The 19,543-nt window shown below is 40.4% G+C and overlaps 2 protein-coding genes across 3 annotated transcripts in view; both read left to right on the forward strand.

The window, feature by feature from the left end:
- Positions 1-1,773: 1,773 nt before the first annotated feature.
- On the forward strand, positions 1,774-17,390 carry LTV1 (LTV1 ribosome biogenesis factor). Its single transcript, XM_043592511.1, has 11 exons — positions 1,774-1,971; positions 2,972-3,103; positions 5,269-5,442; positions 9,885-9,972; positions 11,993-12,131; positions 12,497-12,752; positions 13,984-14,111; positions 15,806-15,945; positions 16,258-16,310; positions 16,519-16,719; positions 16,849-17,390. The coding sequence occupies exons 1-11, from the start codon at positions 1,969-1,971 to the stop codon at positions 16,957-16,959; spliced, it is 1,425 nt and encodes a 474-aa protein (XP_043448446.1). The 5' UTR covers positions 1,774-1,968; the 3' UTR covers positions 16,960-17,390.
- A 114-nt stretch (positions 17,391-17,504) lies between these two features.
- The window catches only part of ZC2HC1B (zinc finger C2HC-type containing 1B), a 41,931-nt gene continuing 39,892 nt past the window's right edge, over positions 17,505-19,543 (forward strand). For both annotated transcript variants that reach the window (XM_043592513.1, XM_043592512.1), the window contains exon 1: positions 17,505-17,999. In XM_043592513.1, coding sequence (XP_043448448.1) covers positions 17,972-17,999 — 28 coding nt within the window. In that variant the 5' untranslated portion in view covers positions 17,505-17,971. The remainder of the gene's footprint in view (positions 18,000-19,543) is intronic.

Below are 19,543 nucleotides of genomic sequence, written 5' to 3' on the forward strand. Positions count from 1 at the left end.
AGGGCATAGACATTGAAAGGTTTTGCACAGGAAAATGACATGATCAGATTAGAGTACTAAAAATGATAAATTTGATAAGAGGGGTAATGAGGTGTTGGCTATTTAAAAAGTAGAATGGACAGAATTTGCTGGCTGCCTGCTTTATGGTGGTAATGTAGCACATGGTTAAGGGTGTGGCCTTCTTGACCAGATGGGCTACGCATCTAACTTTTCCATTTATTGTGTGACCTTAGGCAAATCACTTCAGTGCTCTGAACTTCAGGCTTTATAAGATTGGCTAAGTGTCATCTAACTACAGATTTATCAAGGGAATTAAATGACATAATGAATACAAAGTGAGCGGCACAGTGTGTCTAGTGTATTACTACATCAGTAAATGTATACAATAACAGAATATTACTCAAAAATTTAAAAACCAGCCAGTTATGGTTAAGTGGTCAGGTCTAGTCAGACTCAGGCTTAAATTCCCACTCTGCCATTTACTACCTGTAGGACATTTCCTGTGCCTCAGTTTTAGTATTTGTAAGATGATGAAAATGATAGTGCCTCTCAAAGTGTTTGGTAAGGAAGATATGAGATAGTTGAGGCAAAGTGCCAGCATATTAATTCATTTAAACAGATTACTTATTGAGTATATGTGCCAGGCACTATTCTAGGCCCTGAGAAGAGACAGGCACAGTAGTAAATAAAACAGATGAAAACAGCACATGGAGCTTAACTATATCAAACATCTGGCACATACAAGTGTTAGGTATTCTATCTGTTACAAAGCATTATTCAAAGACAAGTTCTGTGGTCCTAATCTAAATTATTTCTATAATTTATATTGTAATAAAAGAGTAATATTCCATAAACATTTGTAATAGTAATAGGAAGACAGAGAGACACAATTCAAGATAACTCAGACATTGTAAAGACGCCAGGTATTGGAAAAGGGAAACACATATTTGAGGAAAGATTTGCTGATAAGACGATGACTGCATTAACACTTTCTTTTTCCCAGGAAAAGCTGGAAGCGCGCGCGGGCACCTGCCTGAAATCTTCCTAAGAAGGTGTGATTATAGCCTATTTGCTTAAACCACGTTAAAACATTTGAGGAACGACTTGGAAGAAAATAAACATTAGTTTCCTTCTTATAAGATAAGGTATGCAAACACCAGAGATTCCAGACATATTTATTTAGTTCAAATGCCTCTACTTACAACAGAATCTCGGGGGTTTGTGCACCGGATGTTTGAACAAAGACCTGATTAAGCATGGTGCAGCCTAGAATAGCGAGGCCCTGATCCTCCGTTGCTAAGGCAACCAACTCCGCGCTGGCCCAGAGGAGATGGAACCTGAAACCTCGGTGACCCGGCGGGTGGCCACCTTCCTTTTGTGTGTGTGTGAGTGTGTGTGTGTGTGTGTGTGTGTGTGTGTGTGTGACCTGGGAGGGTAGCCACCTTCCTTCTGTGTGTGTGTGTGTGTGTGTGTGCGCGCGTGTGTGTTATGGGTGAGAATAGGCCAGCAATACAACGGTCAATGGGGATGCTAGATACGTTGCCTGCCTCTATTCTCGGTAGAGGGCGCTACAAAAGCAAGTTCCTCTAGAAACAGCAACCCCTCTTTCGCGCCTCACCGCCACAAAAGCGCCCAACACTCCCTTTCCTAGCTTACTTAATTTTGGCCGGAAAAGCCCCGCCCCCAGGGGAGAAAATAGCTCCACCTCCCAATAGCTTCTCGCGATCGTTGCGACGGAGCTAGCTATGGGTAACTTCCGGCCGCGACCGCTTCAGCTCTTCGGCGATTGGCCCATTTCCACCGTCTGCGCTTAACTTCCTGTATGGGTTCCGGGGTTGCACGTGTGGAGAGGCCTAAAGACGCAGCGGGGATTCGGGCTTTGCTGGCGTTTTGGTAATAGTCATTTTCCCGGGGCTGGCAGCGTGCCGTCGTCACTCTTCTCTGGAGTGAGCGCCGCGCAGCTGCAACATGGTGAGCAAGCCTCGTTGTCTCGGGTACGAGGCGCTCTGGTTTTCCAGACGCCAGGCGGCTTCCTCTGGTGCCAGTGGCTACTACGGCCAGGGTTTGGGACGGCTGGCCCAAAGGTGTGGGGAGGCGGCTTGGCGGCCCTGTGCCCCGTATGAGTCACCCTCACCACCCTGGGCATCCTTTGCAGTTTAGAGTGCTTCTCCCACGGCCAGGCCTCCCCGGGGAGTGGAAAGAAGAGAATGGCTTCCCATTTATTCCAAGGGGCCTAAAAAAGCCTGTGAACGCAAAACACACAAACGTATCACCCTGTGCTTTCTGCAGTCGGAGGGGGAGTTGGCAGGTTTCTCCAGACGTTGGAATGCCAGTTGTCTGCTCATCGGGTGTTCTCGGCATAGGCAACTTGTGGGAGAGTCTGAGTTTGGGCCCGAAGCAAGGTGGCTTACTCAATTGGGATGATGCTTTCTCAGTTTAGGAAGTCAGAGTTGGGTAGGGTAATAAGAGTGTAGAAATGATGAATCTTACTGTAGTTGTGCAGTCCTGGTTTCACTTATAGTTGGTACGCGCCGTGCATAACTTGCTGGAAATGGTCTTCCCCAGATTTTCTGTGGCAGGCTCCTCCTTGTCATTCTGGTTCCACCTGTTGGGGACCTTCTCTGAGCACCCAGTCTAAAGTAACTGTTAGTCATTTGTAAGTTACTGTGTTTTATTTTCTTTACTTGAAATCTTTTTTTACTTATGGTTTGCTTGATAAGAGTAGGGACTGTGACCGTCTCATTGCTGTATCCCCAGAACCCATAACAAGGTTGGGCACAAAGTGCCATCAAATGTTTATCGAAGGAAGGTAAGTACAGATTTTCTCCAACATTGTTGATGTTGCTTACCACAGAAATGTGAGTTTTAAAAATCTGTTGACCCTTTTATGTAACTTCCTGAAGGTGCCTATGTGGATTATGGTCTTTTTTATTCTTTTTCAACGGCTCATTCTGATTCCGTTGCTTTGAAGCCTCACAGGAAGAAGAAGCCTTTTATAGAGAAGAAGAAAGCTGTATCTTTTCACCTGGTCCACCGGAGCCAGCGAGATCCTTTAGCCGCGGATGAGACTGCACCCCAGAGGGTTCTATTGCCCACACAGAAAGTAGGTCCTGTTATATAGCCAATAAGTTTGCAGGCAGACTGTCAGATTTTAAATAAATTGTTAACCGCTGCTATTCTCAGACAACTGTGATTTTCTGGGAAACAAAATCTGTGACTTAATTTTCAGTAAATGTGCTGATTTTTACGTCTTGGGTATTTGATTGAGAGGATAAAGCATCTTTATTTGAGATGTTTAAATGAGCAAATGTTATAAAGTAACAGTGGATATTTACTAAACTAGCTACAGTGCTGCATGATTATTTAGGGCACATCTTTGCTTTCCTGTCATTTCAAAATCACGGACTCCCTTTTGGAGTGATGATAACCTCATCACTTCTCTCATGAATTAGCTTTAAAAAATGCCAGGAAACCTTTAAAAAGTTGACTTGATTGTCAGAGTGTAAGTGTTGGTAAATTTGATAGGAAGTCTTGGAGAACATTGACTGTATCTAGCTTTTTAGTAAAGCCTGCTTGTGTTGTATGTTGGGAAGGGTTTTTTTTGCATATAAATACAAGAAATTGTACTTACTTTTCAGGACCCTCTGGTCTTTTAACCCTCCAAGTACGTGATAAAATTCTGTGTGTGTGTGTTTCTTGGCCTGAATTTAAAAAAAAAAATTTTTTTTTAAGTTTTTAAATTAAAAAATTTTTAATGTTTTAAATTAAAAAGTTTTTTATTTATCTTTGAGAAAGAGAGAGACAGAGTGCCAGTGTGGGAGGGGCAGAGAGAGAGGGAGACACAGAATCCAAAGCAGGCTCCAGGCTCTGAGCTGTCAGCACAGAGCCCAACACTGGGCTGGAACTCATGAACTGCGAGATCATGACCTCAGCCAAAGTCAGACGCTTAACTGACTGAGCCACTCCGGTGCCCTGGCTGAATTTTTTTAATTGAACTGTAGTTAGACATACAACGTTACATTACTTTCAGGTGTACAGCATAGTGATTTGACAAGTCTGTACGTTAAGCTGTGCTCATCACAAGCATAGTTACCATCTGTCACTGAACAATGCTATTATAGTACCATTGGCCATATTCCCTATGTCGTACCTTATATTTCCACGACTTAACTCATTCTATAACTGGAAGACTGTATCTCCTGTTCCCCTTCACCCATTTGCCCATCCCCCCACCCTCCCCTTTAGCAGTCATCAGTTTTGTTCTCTGTATTTATGGATCTGCTTCTGCTTGTTTTTTTTTTTTTCTTTTTTTAGATTCCACACATAAGTAAAATCATATATGTTTGTCTTTCTCTGACTTACTTCGTTTAGCATAATACTCTTTAGGTCTGTCCGTGTTGCAGTGGCAAGAACTCACTGTTTTTGTTTTTATGGCAGAGTAATACTCCATTGTGTGTGTATGTGTATATATATACACACTACATCTTTATCCGTTCCTCTGTCAGTGGACACTTGGGTTGTTTCCATATCTTGGTTGTTGTAAATAATGCTGCAGTCAACATGGGAGTCCATATATTTCCTTCAAATTAGTGTTTTCATTTTCTTTGAGTAAATCGTAGTGGAATTACTGGATTATATGACATTCCAATTAATTTTTTGAGGAACTCCATTCTCTTTTCCACAGTGACTTCACCAGTTTATATTCCCACCAACAGTGCACGAGTGTTCCTTTTTCTCCACATTCTCGCCAACGCTTGTTCTTTTTTTTCTACCTTGGCTTGAATTGTTGCACAGAAATGTCTAGTAGAAGCAGTAATTGTTTTCATTCCATTTAACTTTTTTTTTTATTTTTTTAATTTTTTTTTTTCAACGTTTATTTATTTTTGGGACAGAGAGAGACAGAGCATGAACGGGGGAGGGGCAGAGAGAGAGGGAGACACAGAATCGGAAGCAGGCTCCAGGCTCTGAGCTATCATCAGCCCAGAGCCCGACGTGGGGCTCGAACTCCCGGACCGCGAGATCGTGACCTGGCTGAAGTCGGACGCTTAACCGACTGCGCCACCCAGGCGCCCCTCCATTTAACTTTTATATAGCACTTGGGTTCAGAATCTCTGTTTTTCCTGAGTTTTCAAGAATTCTTTGTCTCATTCTTATTAGCCACATCTTTCGTGTGCCATCTGCCTCCTATTCTGAAAGCTGTGTTCACTGGAAGGTTCCTGTGGCTTGTGCTTGGAAGAGGTGCTGATTCCATTTTGTTTATTATCCTAGATAAATGACGAAGAACGGCGAGCAGAACAGAGGAAGTACGGTGTGTTCTTTGATGATGGCTATGACTATCTGCAGCACCTGAAGGAACCATCTGGACCCTCAGAGCTGGTTCTCACAAGTGCCTTCAGTGCACCCAACAGAAGAGACGAAAAAGGAGGAAGTTTAGAAATTTCAGTAAGGCTTTTTATCAATATGTGTGGGAGCGAGTGAAGAAAGCACCATTTATAAATCAAGATAACTAGGGCGAGAAATGGTGTCAATCTGAACACAAAAATAAGCCACGCTCTCACTTGAAATCATGTATGTGTGTGCGCATAGGAGACAGTAGGCTTCCTGTTCTCTGGTGGCAGCGGTTGGAAGTTGCAGCCTTTGACGGGGTTAGAACCTTTCATTAGTAGATGTAGTCATGTTAGAAAGCACCTTCCAATAGAGGAAAAGCAGCTGATATTCCATGCGTTAACTATTTAGTGTCATAAACTGTCTTCTAAGGTAGAACTTAATTTTTGTGGAATGTTCGGATCTTTAATAGTTGTAAAAAGCTGTAAGCTGACCAGAAGAGAATAGAAGCAATAGATATCATAATGAAGTTTCTGATACTCTTCTCAACAGAAATGCGGTGTACTTTAATTTTTTCTTTAAAGTATAAGCTAGAGCACATATTTCTGTGAAATTAATACTACTAACAAGTTCTGTTTCCTTGTTTATGTTCAGGATACTCGTGTCATATGACTTTATCTTTTTATTTAGTATTAGTATATAGTAAATTTTCCTGTGAAACTTTTATATCACCTGACACTTAAAAAAAGCTATTTATTTATTGGGTTTGTTGACAAAAAGAAGAGTTAAAAAGGGCACGAATTTCTCCTGCTTCTCATTCTTCAATCCTGTCATGGTCTAGGTATTGTTTTCCTCAGTGAAGTGTGATCATAGCTCCTTCAGTCTATAGCTTGTTGCTTAAGGAGAGTCAAAGGGGTTGCATTCAGGGTATCATCCCAAAGGAAGGTAATAACTGCAGCTGCTCTCGTTCACTCCCTAGGTTGTAGCTCTCTTGTAAGGCTGCATAGTCCACTCCACAGCCCTGTCCCACTCCCACTGGGCTGTGTCCCACAGCCCACTCCCACATCTCTGTCCTAACAGAACCAACTTCTGTACTGCTTCTTTCCCAAGGTGATATTACTATCAGGAGTAGGGTAGGTATCTTATTGGCTCACCTCCTTCCATGACCCAGTGAGGGAGGGAAGAGGGTCTGGTAGTGCTTCAACTTTATCTTTTTTTTTTTTTAACGTTTCTTTATTTTTGGGAGACAGAGTGAGAGGGAGACACAGAATCCAAAGCAGGCTCCAGGCTCTGAGCTGTCAGCACAGAACCCAATGAAGGGCTCAGATCCATGAACTATGAGATCATGACCAGAGCTAAAGTTGGATGCTTAACTGACCGAGCTACCCAGGTGCCCCTTGCTTCAACTTTATTTTAGGGAGAAAAGTCTTAATAAAGTTCTTAACATTTTTCTGGCTGAATTGTATTGGCTTTTAAAAGATTAGCTTTTTAAGGGGCACCTGGATGGCTCTGTTCGGCTTTGGCTTAGGTCATGATCTCGCGATTCACGCATCTCAGCCCCACGTCGGGCTCTGTGTTGACAGCTGCAGAGCCCAGAGCCTGCTTCTGATCCTGTGTCTCTCTGCCCCTCCCCCACTCATGCTCTGTCTCTGTCTCTCAAAAATGAATAAATTGTTAAAAAGTTAAAAAAGATTAGCTTTTGAAAGATTGTTTTAATCCTCAGTTAATTTTGGGTAAAAGTAATCACTGTCTAATTGGCTTTGTAAGAGAATAATGCTCTTAAATGGACGCCTCAGTGATATTTACAAGGGTGAGTGAATTCTATTTAAAAACAAAAATGCCATCTGTTTTCTGTAGCATGATGCAAAAATATGGATGAGTCCTTTGTGCTTTTTTGATTTTAAAGTATTTTGTAACAAACTGCCAAAGTTGAGTAAACCAGAAATATTGAATAAACCCTAGAAACAGGAAATGAAGCAGTACAGAAGTAGTCCTGTGTGAGCAGCTCGATTGTCACATGAAGGAAAGGAGGTCCTGCTGTGGTGGAAAGCAGCTGGGCAAACTCAGCAGAGTTCACAACTACTGCAACCAATAAAAACATACACATTTTTTTAAATGTTTACTTTTACTTATTTTGAGAGAGAGTGAGCACGAGCAGGGAGGAGTAGAGAGAGACAGTCCTAAGCAGGCTCTGTGCCATATCAGTGCAGAGCCCGACAAGAGGCTCAGTATCACAAACTGAGATCATCACCTGAGCCAAAATCAAGAGTCATGCGCTTAACCGACTGAGCCAGTTAGGTGCCTCCACCTTTCTTTTTTAAGAACGTAATCCCTAAACTCTGTGATTGTGATTCTTTGACTCTTTTTCAAAATTTGAAAAATACCTCCAAAGGTGAATTCACTAAACACAAGCTGATCCTCCCTTTTATCTTTTTAAGGTTTATTCATTTTCAGAGGCAAAGTGTGAGTGGGGGAGGGGCACAAAGAGAAGGAGACAAAGAATCTGAAGCAGGATCCAGGCTCTGAGGTGTCAACACAGATCCCGACGTGGGGCTCAAACTCATAGACTAGCAAGATCATGACCTGAGCTGAAGTTGGAGGCTTAACGGACTCAGCCACCCAGGTGCCCCTGATCCTTTTTTTTAATCCCACCTTCCAAGAATAATCAGAATATCTTACAAACAAAACAAAACTGCATACATATTTTATAATTTTTAAAAAGTAATTTATCAAAAGTCATTAAATTGTGCACTTTAAGTGGCTGAATTGTATCATATGTCAATCCTATCTCAGTAAAGCTGTTTTTTCTTTAAAAAAAGAACTCTGTAGCAGAAACCAGATCTTTTCCTGTACTTTATGCCACCAAGAAGCGCCTTTTGGAAGCTAAGTTTGCTTGGTGTGCACTACTCCATAGCTTTTACTCATGCTCCTCAGAGGTTTCCAGTTTCACATGCTCCATGGGCCAGCGAGAACCAACATCTCAGCTATCTGCCTGCTACTAGACTGAGGATATGGTGGGTGATGAGGTACATGAGACAGATAACATGTGACCCTCACATTGGTAACTATTTGATTGAAAAAAGATCAAACAGAGTATAAGGACCAGTCAGTTCTATGTGCCAGCGTAAGTGGAGGTATTTGTGTGGTATGAAGAATGAAAGAGATTTCACCCAAAGGAAAGTTCTGGGAAAGTGATCAAGAAGGCCTTCATGGAGGAGGGAGAAACTGAGCTGGACACTAAAGGGTGGGTCGTATTGAAGGAAGGAAACATTCCAGTTAGAAGGAGCATAGGTAGTAGTTGGATCAGTGTGTGACATGTGTGCTCCATAAATTACTTTGAATTATCCCATGATGTGAGGAACTGGACCTGAGTTACATGGCGGCCATCTTACCAGAGGTACTGAGTAACAGTCATTTGGATACGTAGAATAGGCCTGGATTTTACAGACCCTGAAAATCAGGAGTGAAAAATCAAAACCCATTACAAGTTTGAGAAGGTCACCTTATAAAATATTACAGGAGTGTTAATCTGGAAGTGATGTGAAGGTTGGATTAGGTGTGGACTAGCTAAGCAGTGGTGGTAGTAATCTACATCTTGGTTAGCCATGAGCAAGATGGTGCCTGAAAGACTGATGTGAAATCACTTTATACAAGAGAGTTCAAAGGGTTCTAGGGATGGAGAGATGATTTATGACCATCCCAGGATTTAAGATACCCAGTTCAGGGAAATGCTCTGCTATTAACCAGAAATTGGCATGTTATCTCGGTTTAAGAGGGAAAAGATTAAATTTTGAGACGAGGACAGTGGCATTGCAAAATCTGGATTTGAATCCCAGAACTTCACTTGAGCACTTTGAGGCAGGCATGGCATTTGATCTTTCTTAGCTTTTGTTGACTAAAACATGCTGATATCTCATGAGCATTAAATGGAATAATACTGGAGAACACTTTGAAGTATTGCTTTGAAGCTGCTTGTTGCTTCAGCTGATGGAATATACATGTTTAAGATATTTAACTGGAGCATAAGTGAGAGAGAATGCAGGATATAGTTGTATTAATTTTCCTGGGACTGCCATAGCAAATTACCACACATTACCACTGGGTGGCTTAAAACAACGGAAATGTAATCTGTCACAGCTCTGGAAGTCAGAAGTCCAAAAGTAACCTTTCAGCAGCATTGCTTGCATTGTGGGGGCTCAGGGCAAGAACACTGTCCCATACCTATCTCCTTGCTCTTGGTGGTTACCAGCAATCCTTGGTGTTCCTTGGCTTTCGTAGACCCATTGCTCAGTCCACTTGAATCTTCACATGGCATTCTCCCCTGTGGCTTCGTGTCATCACATGGCCTTCTTACAGGGACACACCAGTCTTGATGAATTAGGGCCCACCATAATCTACTGTCACCTCATCTTAACTAATTACATCTGCAAGGATCCTATTTCCAAATGAGGTCACATTCTGAGCTATTGGGTGGACAAGAATTTGGGGTGGGGGGAGGACACTTCAACCCAGTTCAGAAGTATTTCTGAATCTAACCATTGTGTAATTTCTCTTTCAAGACCACGGGAATTCAGTTGCCTTCATCAGTATTTGCATCAGAGTTTGAGGAAGATGTTGGATTGTTGAATAAAGCCGCTCCTGTTTCAGGTGTGCTTGATTTCTTGAACTTCTCAAGTGATTTGATCTGTGTTTTACAAACAAAGCATAATAATGATAGTTTTTCTGTCTCTGATAAAGTGATGAAACAATTTGAGATGTGTGTAAATTCAGATTAGCGGTCATTAGGAAAGGATGAGTGAACAGGATACTTTTCTTTCATTGCCATCAAATTCTTAGTCTTTGAAGTTCCTTTTTGGAGAGGAAAGTAAGAAAACTGTTTTTGGAGATCCAGTAGGGGAATTTTAACCTGGACCTAGCCTCTTGCAGTGGAAACGTCGGTTAGCCTTAACATGTATATAGACTTGGGGGCGCTTGGGTGGCTTAGTTGGGTGAGCATTCGACTCTTGATTTCGACTAAGGTCATGATCCCAGGGTTGTGGGATTGAGCATGGAACCTGCCTGAGATTCATTCTCCCTCCCTCTCCCCCCTGCTCATGCACTCTCCCTCTCTCTCAAAAACAACAAAACAACCCCCCCAAACATAACTTATGATAGACTAAATATGCTTTCAGAATTTCTCCCAAGAGTGTATTTTATGGAAGTCCATTTTACCATCTGTTGCAGATGGACTGAAAAGTTGTTTTATTTATTTTTACTATCAACATTGTATTTTAGAACAAACAGAAGTGATGTTTGGTATTTTCTGTTGAATTGTCTTAATTGAGTAATATTTGCCTTGTAGCTTTCATTCGTTCATTCCACAGATTTTTGAGTTACCACTATATGATGGGCTCTGGGCTTAAACCAGAATAAAGCATAATATCTGACTTCAGGGAATTTATTATGAGTTGGGAAAGATGGACAATAAAGAAGGAATTACAGTTAAGTGTGCAAGTGAATAAATGGTTTAGGTAATAGTGGGCAAGTTGTCCTGGAGAAAATGGTGTCTGTTATTTCTTAAGTAGAAGTTAGGCAGGTGGATGAGGAGGGGGGTGGGAAGGAGAGGATATTCTAAACAGGAAGCTGCATATGCAAAATTGAGAGAACATGAATACAGGAAACCATATTTTAGCATGCCTAGAATGAGGCAAGAATTAGTATGAAATGAGGCTGGAGAGTCCAGCAGGGGCCATGTTATGAGGGGGGGGTTGGAATGGAAGCCATGTCAGTTTACAAGTTTGAATGTGAGGTTTTTCATAGACTGTTTTTACACACAGAAGACCATAGCTGAAGAAACAGGATTTATTAAACTCTCCTAGGCTAGAAGTTTAACAGGCCACACATACTTAGAGTTACTTTTTTTTAAGCTTATTTATCTTGAGAGAGAGAGCAAGCACACACGCGCCAGGGAGGGACAGAAAGAGAGAGAGAGAGAATCCCAAGAAGGCTCCGTACTGTCAGCGCATAGCCCAATGTGGGACTCCAACCCACAAACTGAGATCACCACCTGAGCTGAAATCCAGTTAGACATTTAACCCACTAGCCACCCAGATATCCTAATTTGAGTTATTTCTTACAGGTGAATTTAAAACCTGATTCTAACTGCAGGTGTATGCTGTGAATTTTATAAGTAGACGAAGTTTAATATAGTCTGTAATGCAAGAGGTTTTATGATTTGATTACTGAAACCAGAGGTATTGTTTCCCCATCTCCTCCCATTCAACCCTCTCTGTGTCCCACACTAGACTGAACTTAAAGTTTTTTTTATTTTTTATTTTTAAAAAATTTTTTTCAATGTTCATTTATTTTTGAGAGACAGCATGAGTGGGGGAGGGGCAGAGAGAGAGGGAGACACAGAATCTGAAGCAGGCTTCAGGCTCTGAGCTGCCGGCGCAGAGCCTGACGCGGGGCTCGAACACACGAACTGGGAGATCATGACCTGAGCTGAAGTTGGATGCTTAACCAACTGAGCCACCCAGGTGCCCCTGAGCTTAAAGTTTTTAATCATTTTTTTAATCCTCAATACATTGATAGGTAGAATGTGGCATAGAATAGGTACTCAGATTATGTTACAGAAAGGAATGCTGTTTTCTTGGGAATTAGTGCTCAGTTTTTGTTTTCCTTCTAGGACCTCGACTGGATTTTGATCCTGACATCGTTGCGGCTCTTGATGATGATTTTGACTTTGATAATCCAGACAATCTGCTTGAAGATGATTTTATTCTTCAGGCCAATAAGCCAACAGAGGAAGATGGAATGGATATACAGTACGTGTTGTTTCTTTCAAATTGGGAATGACCTGACTGTTGGTTCTTCTGTAGGGTGGTATCTATAGAATGTTAAAACTGCAAGAGACCTTTGAGAACATTTAGTGTGAGGCTTTTGTATTTTAGAGCAGAAAATGTGAGACTTGAGGTCTTTACAAATTGACGATAGGTGGGGCTAAAGTCCAAGTTGCCTGATTGCTGGTTCATTACTTTTCCAGCCATACCAGACAGGTCAGGCAGCACAGCTGTTCCTGCCTTAAACAGGAATCCTCCCTGAAATACCCTCAAATTTTACTTGTGTAAAGTCATTTGGTTCTGTTGTTTCTCAGGTTGTTTTGACAGTTAATTTATGACTCTGACTTTAGGAAATCTGAGGCTGAAGATGACAGTGAGTGGGAAGATGTGGATGATGAGAAGGAAAGAGGTAGAGATGACGATAACTATGGCTCTGCGGGCTCATCAGATGAGGCCATGTCTGTCCCTGGAAAACCTCCTGGGGCTGTAGAAAATCATTTGTTCTGGGAAGAGGAAACTAAAAGTCGCTTTACTGAGTATTCTATAACATCCTCAGTCATGAGAAGAAATGAACAGCTGACTCTTCATGATGAGAGATTTGAGAAGGTAAGGTTCCCAGATAAGGAACCTTTTGATACTGGTTCCTGGTAAATTTCTTATGACATCGGAACTCAAAGCCAAAACTTTCAACATTAGAAATCGCCTGTCTTATTAAAACAGATCACAAAACCATCCTAGTTTTAATTCTGGAAAGAATGCATATAGATCTGAGACAGCTGATAGAACTTCCTGACTTTCCTTAGAGAGGTTTGATATTTTGATAATGAGAGTCTGACTCCAATCCCCAAGATTATGCTGTTTTCCTCAAGCATTGGCCTGAGCATAAACAAAATTCCATTACTTTTCTGTTTTTTTGTGTATGTTTGTTCACTGATATAGCCCCAAGTCTAATGTGGTATCTGGCATATGGTAGGAATTCAGACTGTTCAGCAAATGATGAATGTGTGGATGGTTGGTTTCCTTTAGAGTGAATCTTAAAGGTTCTAACTTTGCTACCTTTTCACTAAGTACCAGTAGGTGAACTGTTACTACAAATAACCTCACTCTTCAGGATTCACATCATCCCATTTACTCTTAACAGAGTTTGAATAATACAGTAAACATCTAAACAAGAATGAAATTTGTAACTAAGCCCCCTTAAAGTCTGCATAATCACTGAATTTGAAAGCATCTGAAGTAAAGATTTCTACCTAGCATTGTTCTCTAAGCTGGACAGAGTGATCATCTTTCACTTTCATTAAATGGCAGCCTATTTTCCACTAAGTGTAAGTCTTAAAGTACTGGGTAAAATGTCTTCCACATACCATTGTAATGGTGCTTGTGATCTCATGGTAGTGCTTAAGTAATTGTGTAGAAAGGAAATTAATGTAAAAACCAGGGTGCTTAGCTGACTGAGTTGGTGGAGCCTGCGACTCATGATCTCAGGGTTGCGAGTTCAGGTCCCACCTTGGGTGTAGAGATTACCTTTAAAAAAACTTAAGGGGCGCCTGGGTGGCGCAGTCGGTTAAGCGTCCGACTTCAGCCAGGTCACGATCTCGCGGCCCGTGAGTTCGAGCCCCGCGTCAGGCTCTGGGCTGATGGCTCAGAGCCTGGAGCCTGTTTCCGATTCTGTCTCCCTCTCTCTCTGCCCCTCCCCCGTTCATGCTCTGTCTCTCTCTGTCCCAAAAATAAATAAATGTTGAAAAAAAAAAAAAAACTTAAAAAAAAAAAGTAACATTTTAAGTGCTGTAGTTTTAAAACATTTTTTTTCATGGTATCTTTTCTCTTTATATACAAGTTTTATGAGCAGTATGACGATGATGAAATTGGAGCTCTGGATAATGCTGAATTGGAAGGTTCCATTCAAGTAGACAGCAATCGCTTAGAGGAAGTCTTGAATGACTACTATAAAGAGAAGGCAGAGAAGTACGTGCCTCTTCCTTGTTCACTTACTTTTTTTTCCACTTTCATTTTTCTGCATGTTTTCTTACGGTCTTAATGGATTTCCATCCATCATTAAAATAGTGTTTATTGTCTCAAATGGAAGGTAGACTCAGCTCAAGACAAAGTAGTATTTTCTAGCTCTTAGTTCCAAAAAGTTTTTAAAAACCATAGCAGAGATAAAAGATGAAAACCAAAGTATAATTGTTTTGCAAGGGTCAGATCCTTGAGAGAGATGGTCTTTAGATTTCTGAAAACACTATTTTCAAATTGAGGAAATCTATTAGATTCAATAAAGCTGAATTTCTCTAGAGAGTGAGTAGGTAAGGATTCTTTCTGTCTTTATTTCTATTTTTTATAGAAGGAAGGGTGATGATTAGATATTGGGTACCAGAGGACCAGAGTTCTAAGTCCATAGTTGAGAGGATACAAGAATGAAAGGAGCATCTTGGTTACGGGGAACACTGCCCATGTCAAAAGAACATTCTGAGAGCTTTATTGATAGGATTATTTTATTGAGAGAAACAAAGTGTTAATGAACGAGGAGACTTCATACCTGAAGTTGGTATGGAGCTCAGAGGCATGACAAGCAGGGTGACTTTTCTTTTTTTCATTTTCAAATAAAGTTTTTAGTTCAACATCTGAATCTAGAAAATCACCCAGTCAGAATCTATATTGAGAAAATGGTATGTTTCCTTCAGTGTTGACTCACATTTTGATATTGAGGTTCAGAAGCTGACTGTAACTTTGGGTGGGAACATACTGAGAACCACTTTCTTTATGGCTCTGACCTGAGAGTCAACAATTGAAGGGCTTGAGGGTTAGAGTGGGGAGGTGCAAGATCACATTCCACTTGAAGAATAAGGTGGTGCTTTTAGCCTCCTTGGCTGAAGAATTCTGACTTCTGATTATATATGCTCTTCTCATCTTTCTGAAATGCCAGGCATTCTGAGAAGTTGATTTTTATGGCTCATAGAAAAATAAGAATTTGTCTCTCCAGCCATATTAGTATAACTTTATGGCCAAATATTTGGCAAATCAACATCCATATTGAGGTGATTTTTCTGCGAGAAACTAATGAAGTGTTTATGTCTGCTGGAAGGGTCTCCTTTTCCGTGATCACTATCACTTGCAGATCCTACAGTGGAACAAGGGCTACATATATTGAGTGAATTGTTTGATCACTTTGGAGAGACAGATTGGGTAATAACTTTTCGAGGCTTTAAGAAGACCATGTTTTAGGAAAGCTCCCATCTTGTTTATTGTAACCTTGCAGAGATCTCTTTTCTCTCAGCGGAATGAACGTTGGGGCTGGGGAGAGCTGGGATTTTTTTGAAATGCTATTGTTTCTGGGGCGCCTGGGTGGCTCAGTCGGTTGGACGTCCAACTTCGGCTCAGGTCATGATCTCACAGTTTGTGTGTTCGAGCCCCGCGTAGAGCTCTCTGTTGACAGCTCAGAGCCTGGAGCCTGCTTCAGAGCCTATCTCCCCCTCTCTCTGCCCCATCCCCGCTGTCACTCTGTCTTTCAAAATAAAGGTACACACACACACAAATTTGAAATACTCTTGTTTCCATAGCTCGTCAAACATCCATACCAGTTTTAGTAACATACAGTATAATAATGGGTGGTGTTTTGTTTTTCCCTCTTGTGCTGCCTTTTTCAAAAACTCAATCAAAAGTTGTGTAAAACTGAATACTCTGGAACCCTTTGAGGATCAGGACCTGCTAATGAATGAACTGGATGGGTCTGAGGAGGAAGAGATTGTTACTGTAGTTCTTGAAGAAGCTAAAGAGAAGTGGGATTGTGAATCTATTTGTAGTAAGTATTTTGGTGTCCTTTTTACTGATAAAGGTATGGTAGTGATTTTAAAGTATTAAATACATCAGTATTTTGAAAAAGTATGTTTTCTGTGAAAATGATTTAGAAAAAGTAATATTCCTGTTACTAAGTTGCAAAAAATTTCAAAACATCTGTAATAAGAGAGACTGCCATTTTGGCCCCCATGCTATAATAACAGAGACTTCTTTAAGGTATGAAAAGATCAAAGTTGGGAAGATAGTAGGAACTCAGTAATGTTTTCTGAATTGAAAGTGTTCGTATCGATACGTGTTTATTTGGTTTTTTTTAAAGGTACATACTCCAATTTATATAACCATCCGCAAATTATCAAGTATCAACCAAAGGTAAGTCTTGGTGTCCTGAGCTACTTGAAGTATGCAATGCAGAAAACAGTGGATGAATCATTTTTTCACGGTAGCTATATCCTTTTGTGGCTGGAAACACTATTGGGAAGAGCAACACATGATATGTCATTAGTGAGCTGTGTGTGTGTGTGAGCTTTTTTAATAGGAATGGGAAATGACCTTAGTATGATTTTTGTTTTTATTTCAGCCCAAACAAATCCAAATATCTTCTAAAACAGGAATACCTCTCAATGTCTTACCTAAGAAAGGACTCACAGCAAAGCAAGTTGAAAGAATGCAGATGATTAATGGCAGTGATCTGCCAAAGGTGTCAACCCAACCTCGATCTAAAAACGAAAGCAAAGAAGATAAAAGAACGAGAAAGCAAGCTATAAAAGAGGAACGCAAGGTGAAGTACTTTTCTCAAATGGAAGATTTACAAAGAGCTTATGGGGGCAGTGGTCATAGAGATTTTCTTTTGTAAAATTAGTCTGCGTTTGTTTGAAGATTTGAATAACACTAATGTATTCTTATACAGGAACGGAGAGTGGAGAAGAAAGCTAACAAATTAGCCTTCAAATTGGAGAAAAGAAGGCAGGAAAAGGAGTTGTTGAACTTGAAGAATAATGTTGAGGGTCTCAAGCTATGACAGTAGAACATTTAGGAAAAGGTGCCTTCCCCATTGGGGTTCTTTGTTATGTTCAGTAACGTACAAGGATCTTCAAAGAGACAAAACTATGTAATCTGCCATTTTTACTAGCAAGTATTTATACGACCAAGTTTTCTGTGCCATCTGTCTTGTAAATATTGTAACATTTAAAAAATATTATAAACGTAGAATATGCTCTGAAATAAATGATGTCACAAATGTGAAATGTTTGGATGAGTTGAAGGAAAACATCTTCATAATGTAAATGGAATTGGTGTATTCTTCATTTATTTGTATGATTGTCCCAGCTGTCTTTTGCAGATGTTCTCAAATATTTCTTTGAAACCTCTCCACTCCTTTTCAGGAGTTAAGTGGTTTAATTTGCTGTATGTAGAAAAGTGACCCCAATAAACCCCATTTTGAAATGCTAAGTGGTAAGAGTTTTCCTGAGAAGATTCCACTGGTAAGAAACTAAGTTTCCCCTGCTGTATGCAAAGGCCTATTTCAAAAGGATGGTAAAACTGAATATTAAGGTTGTTGGGACTCAATTACTGGATGACTGACTTTTGGAATTTAGGAACAGTGAAGACAGGAAGCAGAAGAAGAAATAATCAAGAAAACTTCCTTGGCTTCAGTAAGTACCTGGCTCAAAATCAGAAATATTTACTTCAGTTTAAACTAGAAAGTTTGTCTTTAAAACATTATTTAATGCTTGGAATCGTTCATATTTGATTAAAAGACATAGTTGAAAACTTTCCTTGTTTTTTTGGTGAGGTTTTTGTTTTGTTTTTGGTTTTTTTTTTTTGTTTTTTTCCCCTGTAAAACCTCTTCAAGGCTCAAGCAATGACACCATCACAATTGTTAATTATTTGGTAAACTGTGACTTCCTTGCAACAGATGAGTTGTTAGTGACCCTTGTTCCTGTGTCCATGACTAATGTGTTACCTGGACTGTTCTGGGGGAAAAAAAAAAAAAAAATCCGTGGACGCTGTTGGTCTGAGTTGGGAACAGAATGGCTGAGACAGAAGCATTTTTAGCCGGTGAGCTGCATTTGGTAACTAAATTATTAGAAAGGCTTTTCTATAATTCATTTGATTACAACGTTTCCAAACTTGGTGGGTGTTATTTTGTTCTGTTTGTTTTAAATTGTAAATCTGGGTACTCAAGGATTTTTAAGAGCTGTGAAAACCAGTAGCATTAGGTACTCAACCAGCACTGATACTCAGCAGAAGAGCTTGTCTTTATAGAAATAGACTCTGACTGGGGAGTGTATGTTTAAGTGTCAGTCTGCAGAAGCACAAGGTCAAGTGATGGTTTATGTTAATAACTCTGTGAATGTATTAAATCCTGACAAGATTGACCATTTATTTTGGTAGCTATCTCAGTTGAAGGTATTAAAACCACCAAACCATCAAGAATCTTAGACTTGGAATATTATTTTGACTTGATATTATTCAGATTCCTAAGGAGCCTCTTTTTTTACTATATATATATATATATATATTTTTTTTTTTTTTTTTTTTTTTTTTTAAGTTTGAGAGGGATAGAGAACAAGAGGGGGAGGGGCAGAGAGAGAGGGAGACAGAGAATGCATCCCAGCAGACTCTCCGCTGCCAGTGAAGAGCCTGATGCGGGGCTTGAACTCAACTGTGAGATCATGACCTGAGTCGAAACCAAGAGTCAGATACTTAACCCACTGAGCCACCCAGGTGCCCCACCTTAGGAGCTTCTCATATCACTTCACTTGATTCAACACATTTAAATCAGCTCATGTTATATTTTGCAGTCAAGGAAAGGTGACTACAAGCCATGAATCTTGCTGACGTATTATTGTGACTTAGGCTGGTTATCCTCCAAATGTAAAGATCATCTTTCTATTCTAGAGAGCAAAATTTACATATTTTGGGTTATTGTGTAAAATTTTGGAGTATTTATTATTTGAGTTATTTATAAACAATGGTTGGGAACTTAACAGAAGGTCCTTGTGAATGTTGAGTCCAGAGCGATAAGGGGGCTTTTGCCTTCAGAGACCACATTATCTGTGGAGGCAGGGTGTACAGCAGAATCTGACCACACAAAGTCACTGATAAGTACCACTTGAAATGGGGATCTTGGTACTTGCTGTTCCCCTTGAAGGGCTTACCTCAAATAAAGTTTACTTAAGGTTGGTTTTCAGTTGTCGCCTCCAACTATAAGCTTTCACCTGACCATATTTAAAAATAGCAACATCCCTCCCCCGCATTTTTTACGCTCCTTCCCTGCTTTATGGTCTCCATAGCATGTGTTGGCATCTTGTTTTTCATTCTCTCACTATGGCAGGGAATTTTTGCTGCTTTATCTGCATGGTCTAAAACAACTTGTGGCATTTGATAAATGTTCACTAAGGAGTATATAAATGAATGGGTAGGGAAGACATTTCACCACTGCTTAAACTTGGAAGGAACGCTAGGACCTAAGCCTCCAGGTTAGCTAGGAGAAAAAAGGCCTGAGGCATCCCAGGTAGAGGGCAAAGTCATGAAGAATTTGCCTGCTGTACTGGAAGCCCCTATTTTGTATGAGCTTACTTTTTACTTGTTATAAAGTC

This window comes from Prionailurus bengalensis, chromosome B2 (assembly GCF_016509475.1).
Source record: "Prionailurus bengalensis isolate Pbe53 chromosome B2, Fcat_Pben_1.1_paternal_pri, whole genome shotgun sequence".
NCBI lineage: Eukaryota > Metazoa > Chordata > Mammalia > Carnivora > Felidae > Prionailurus > Prionailurus bengalensis.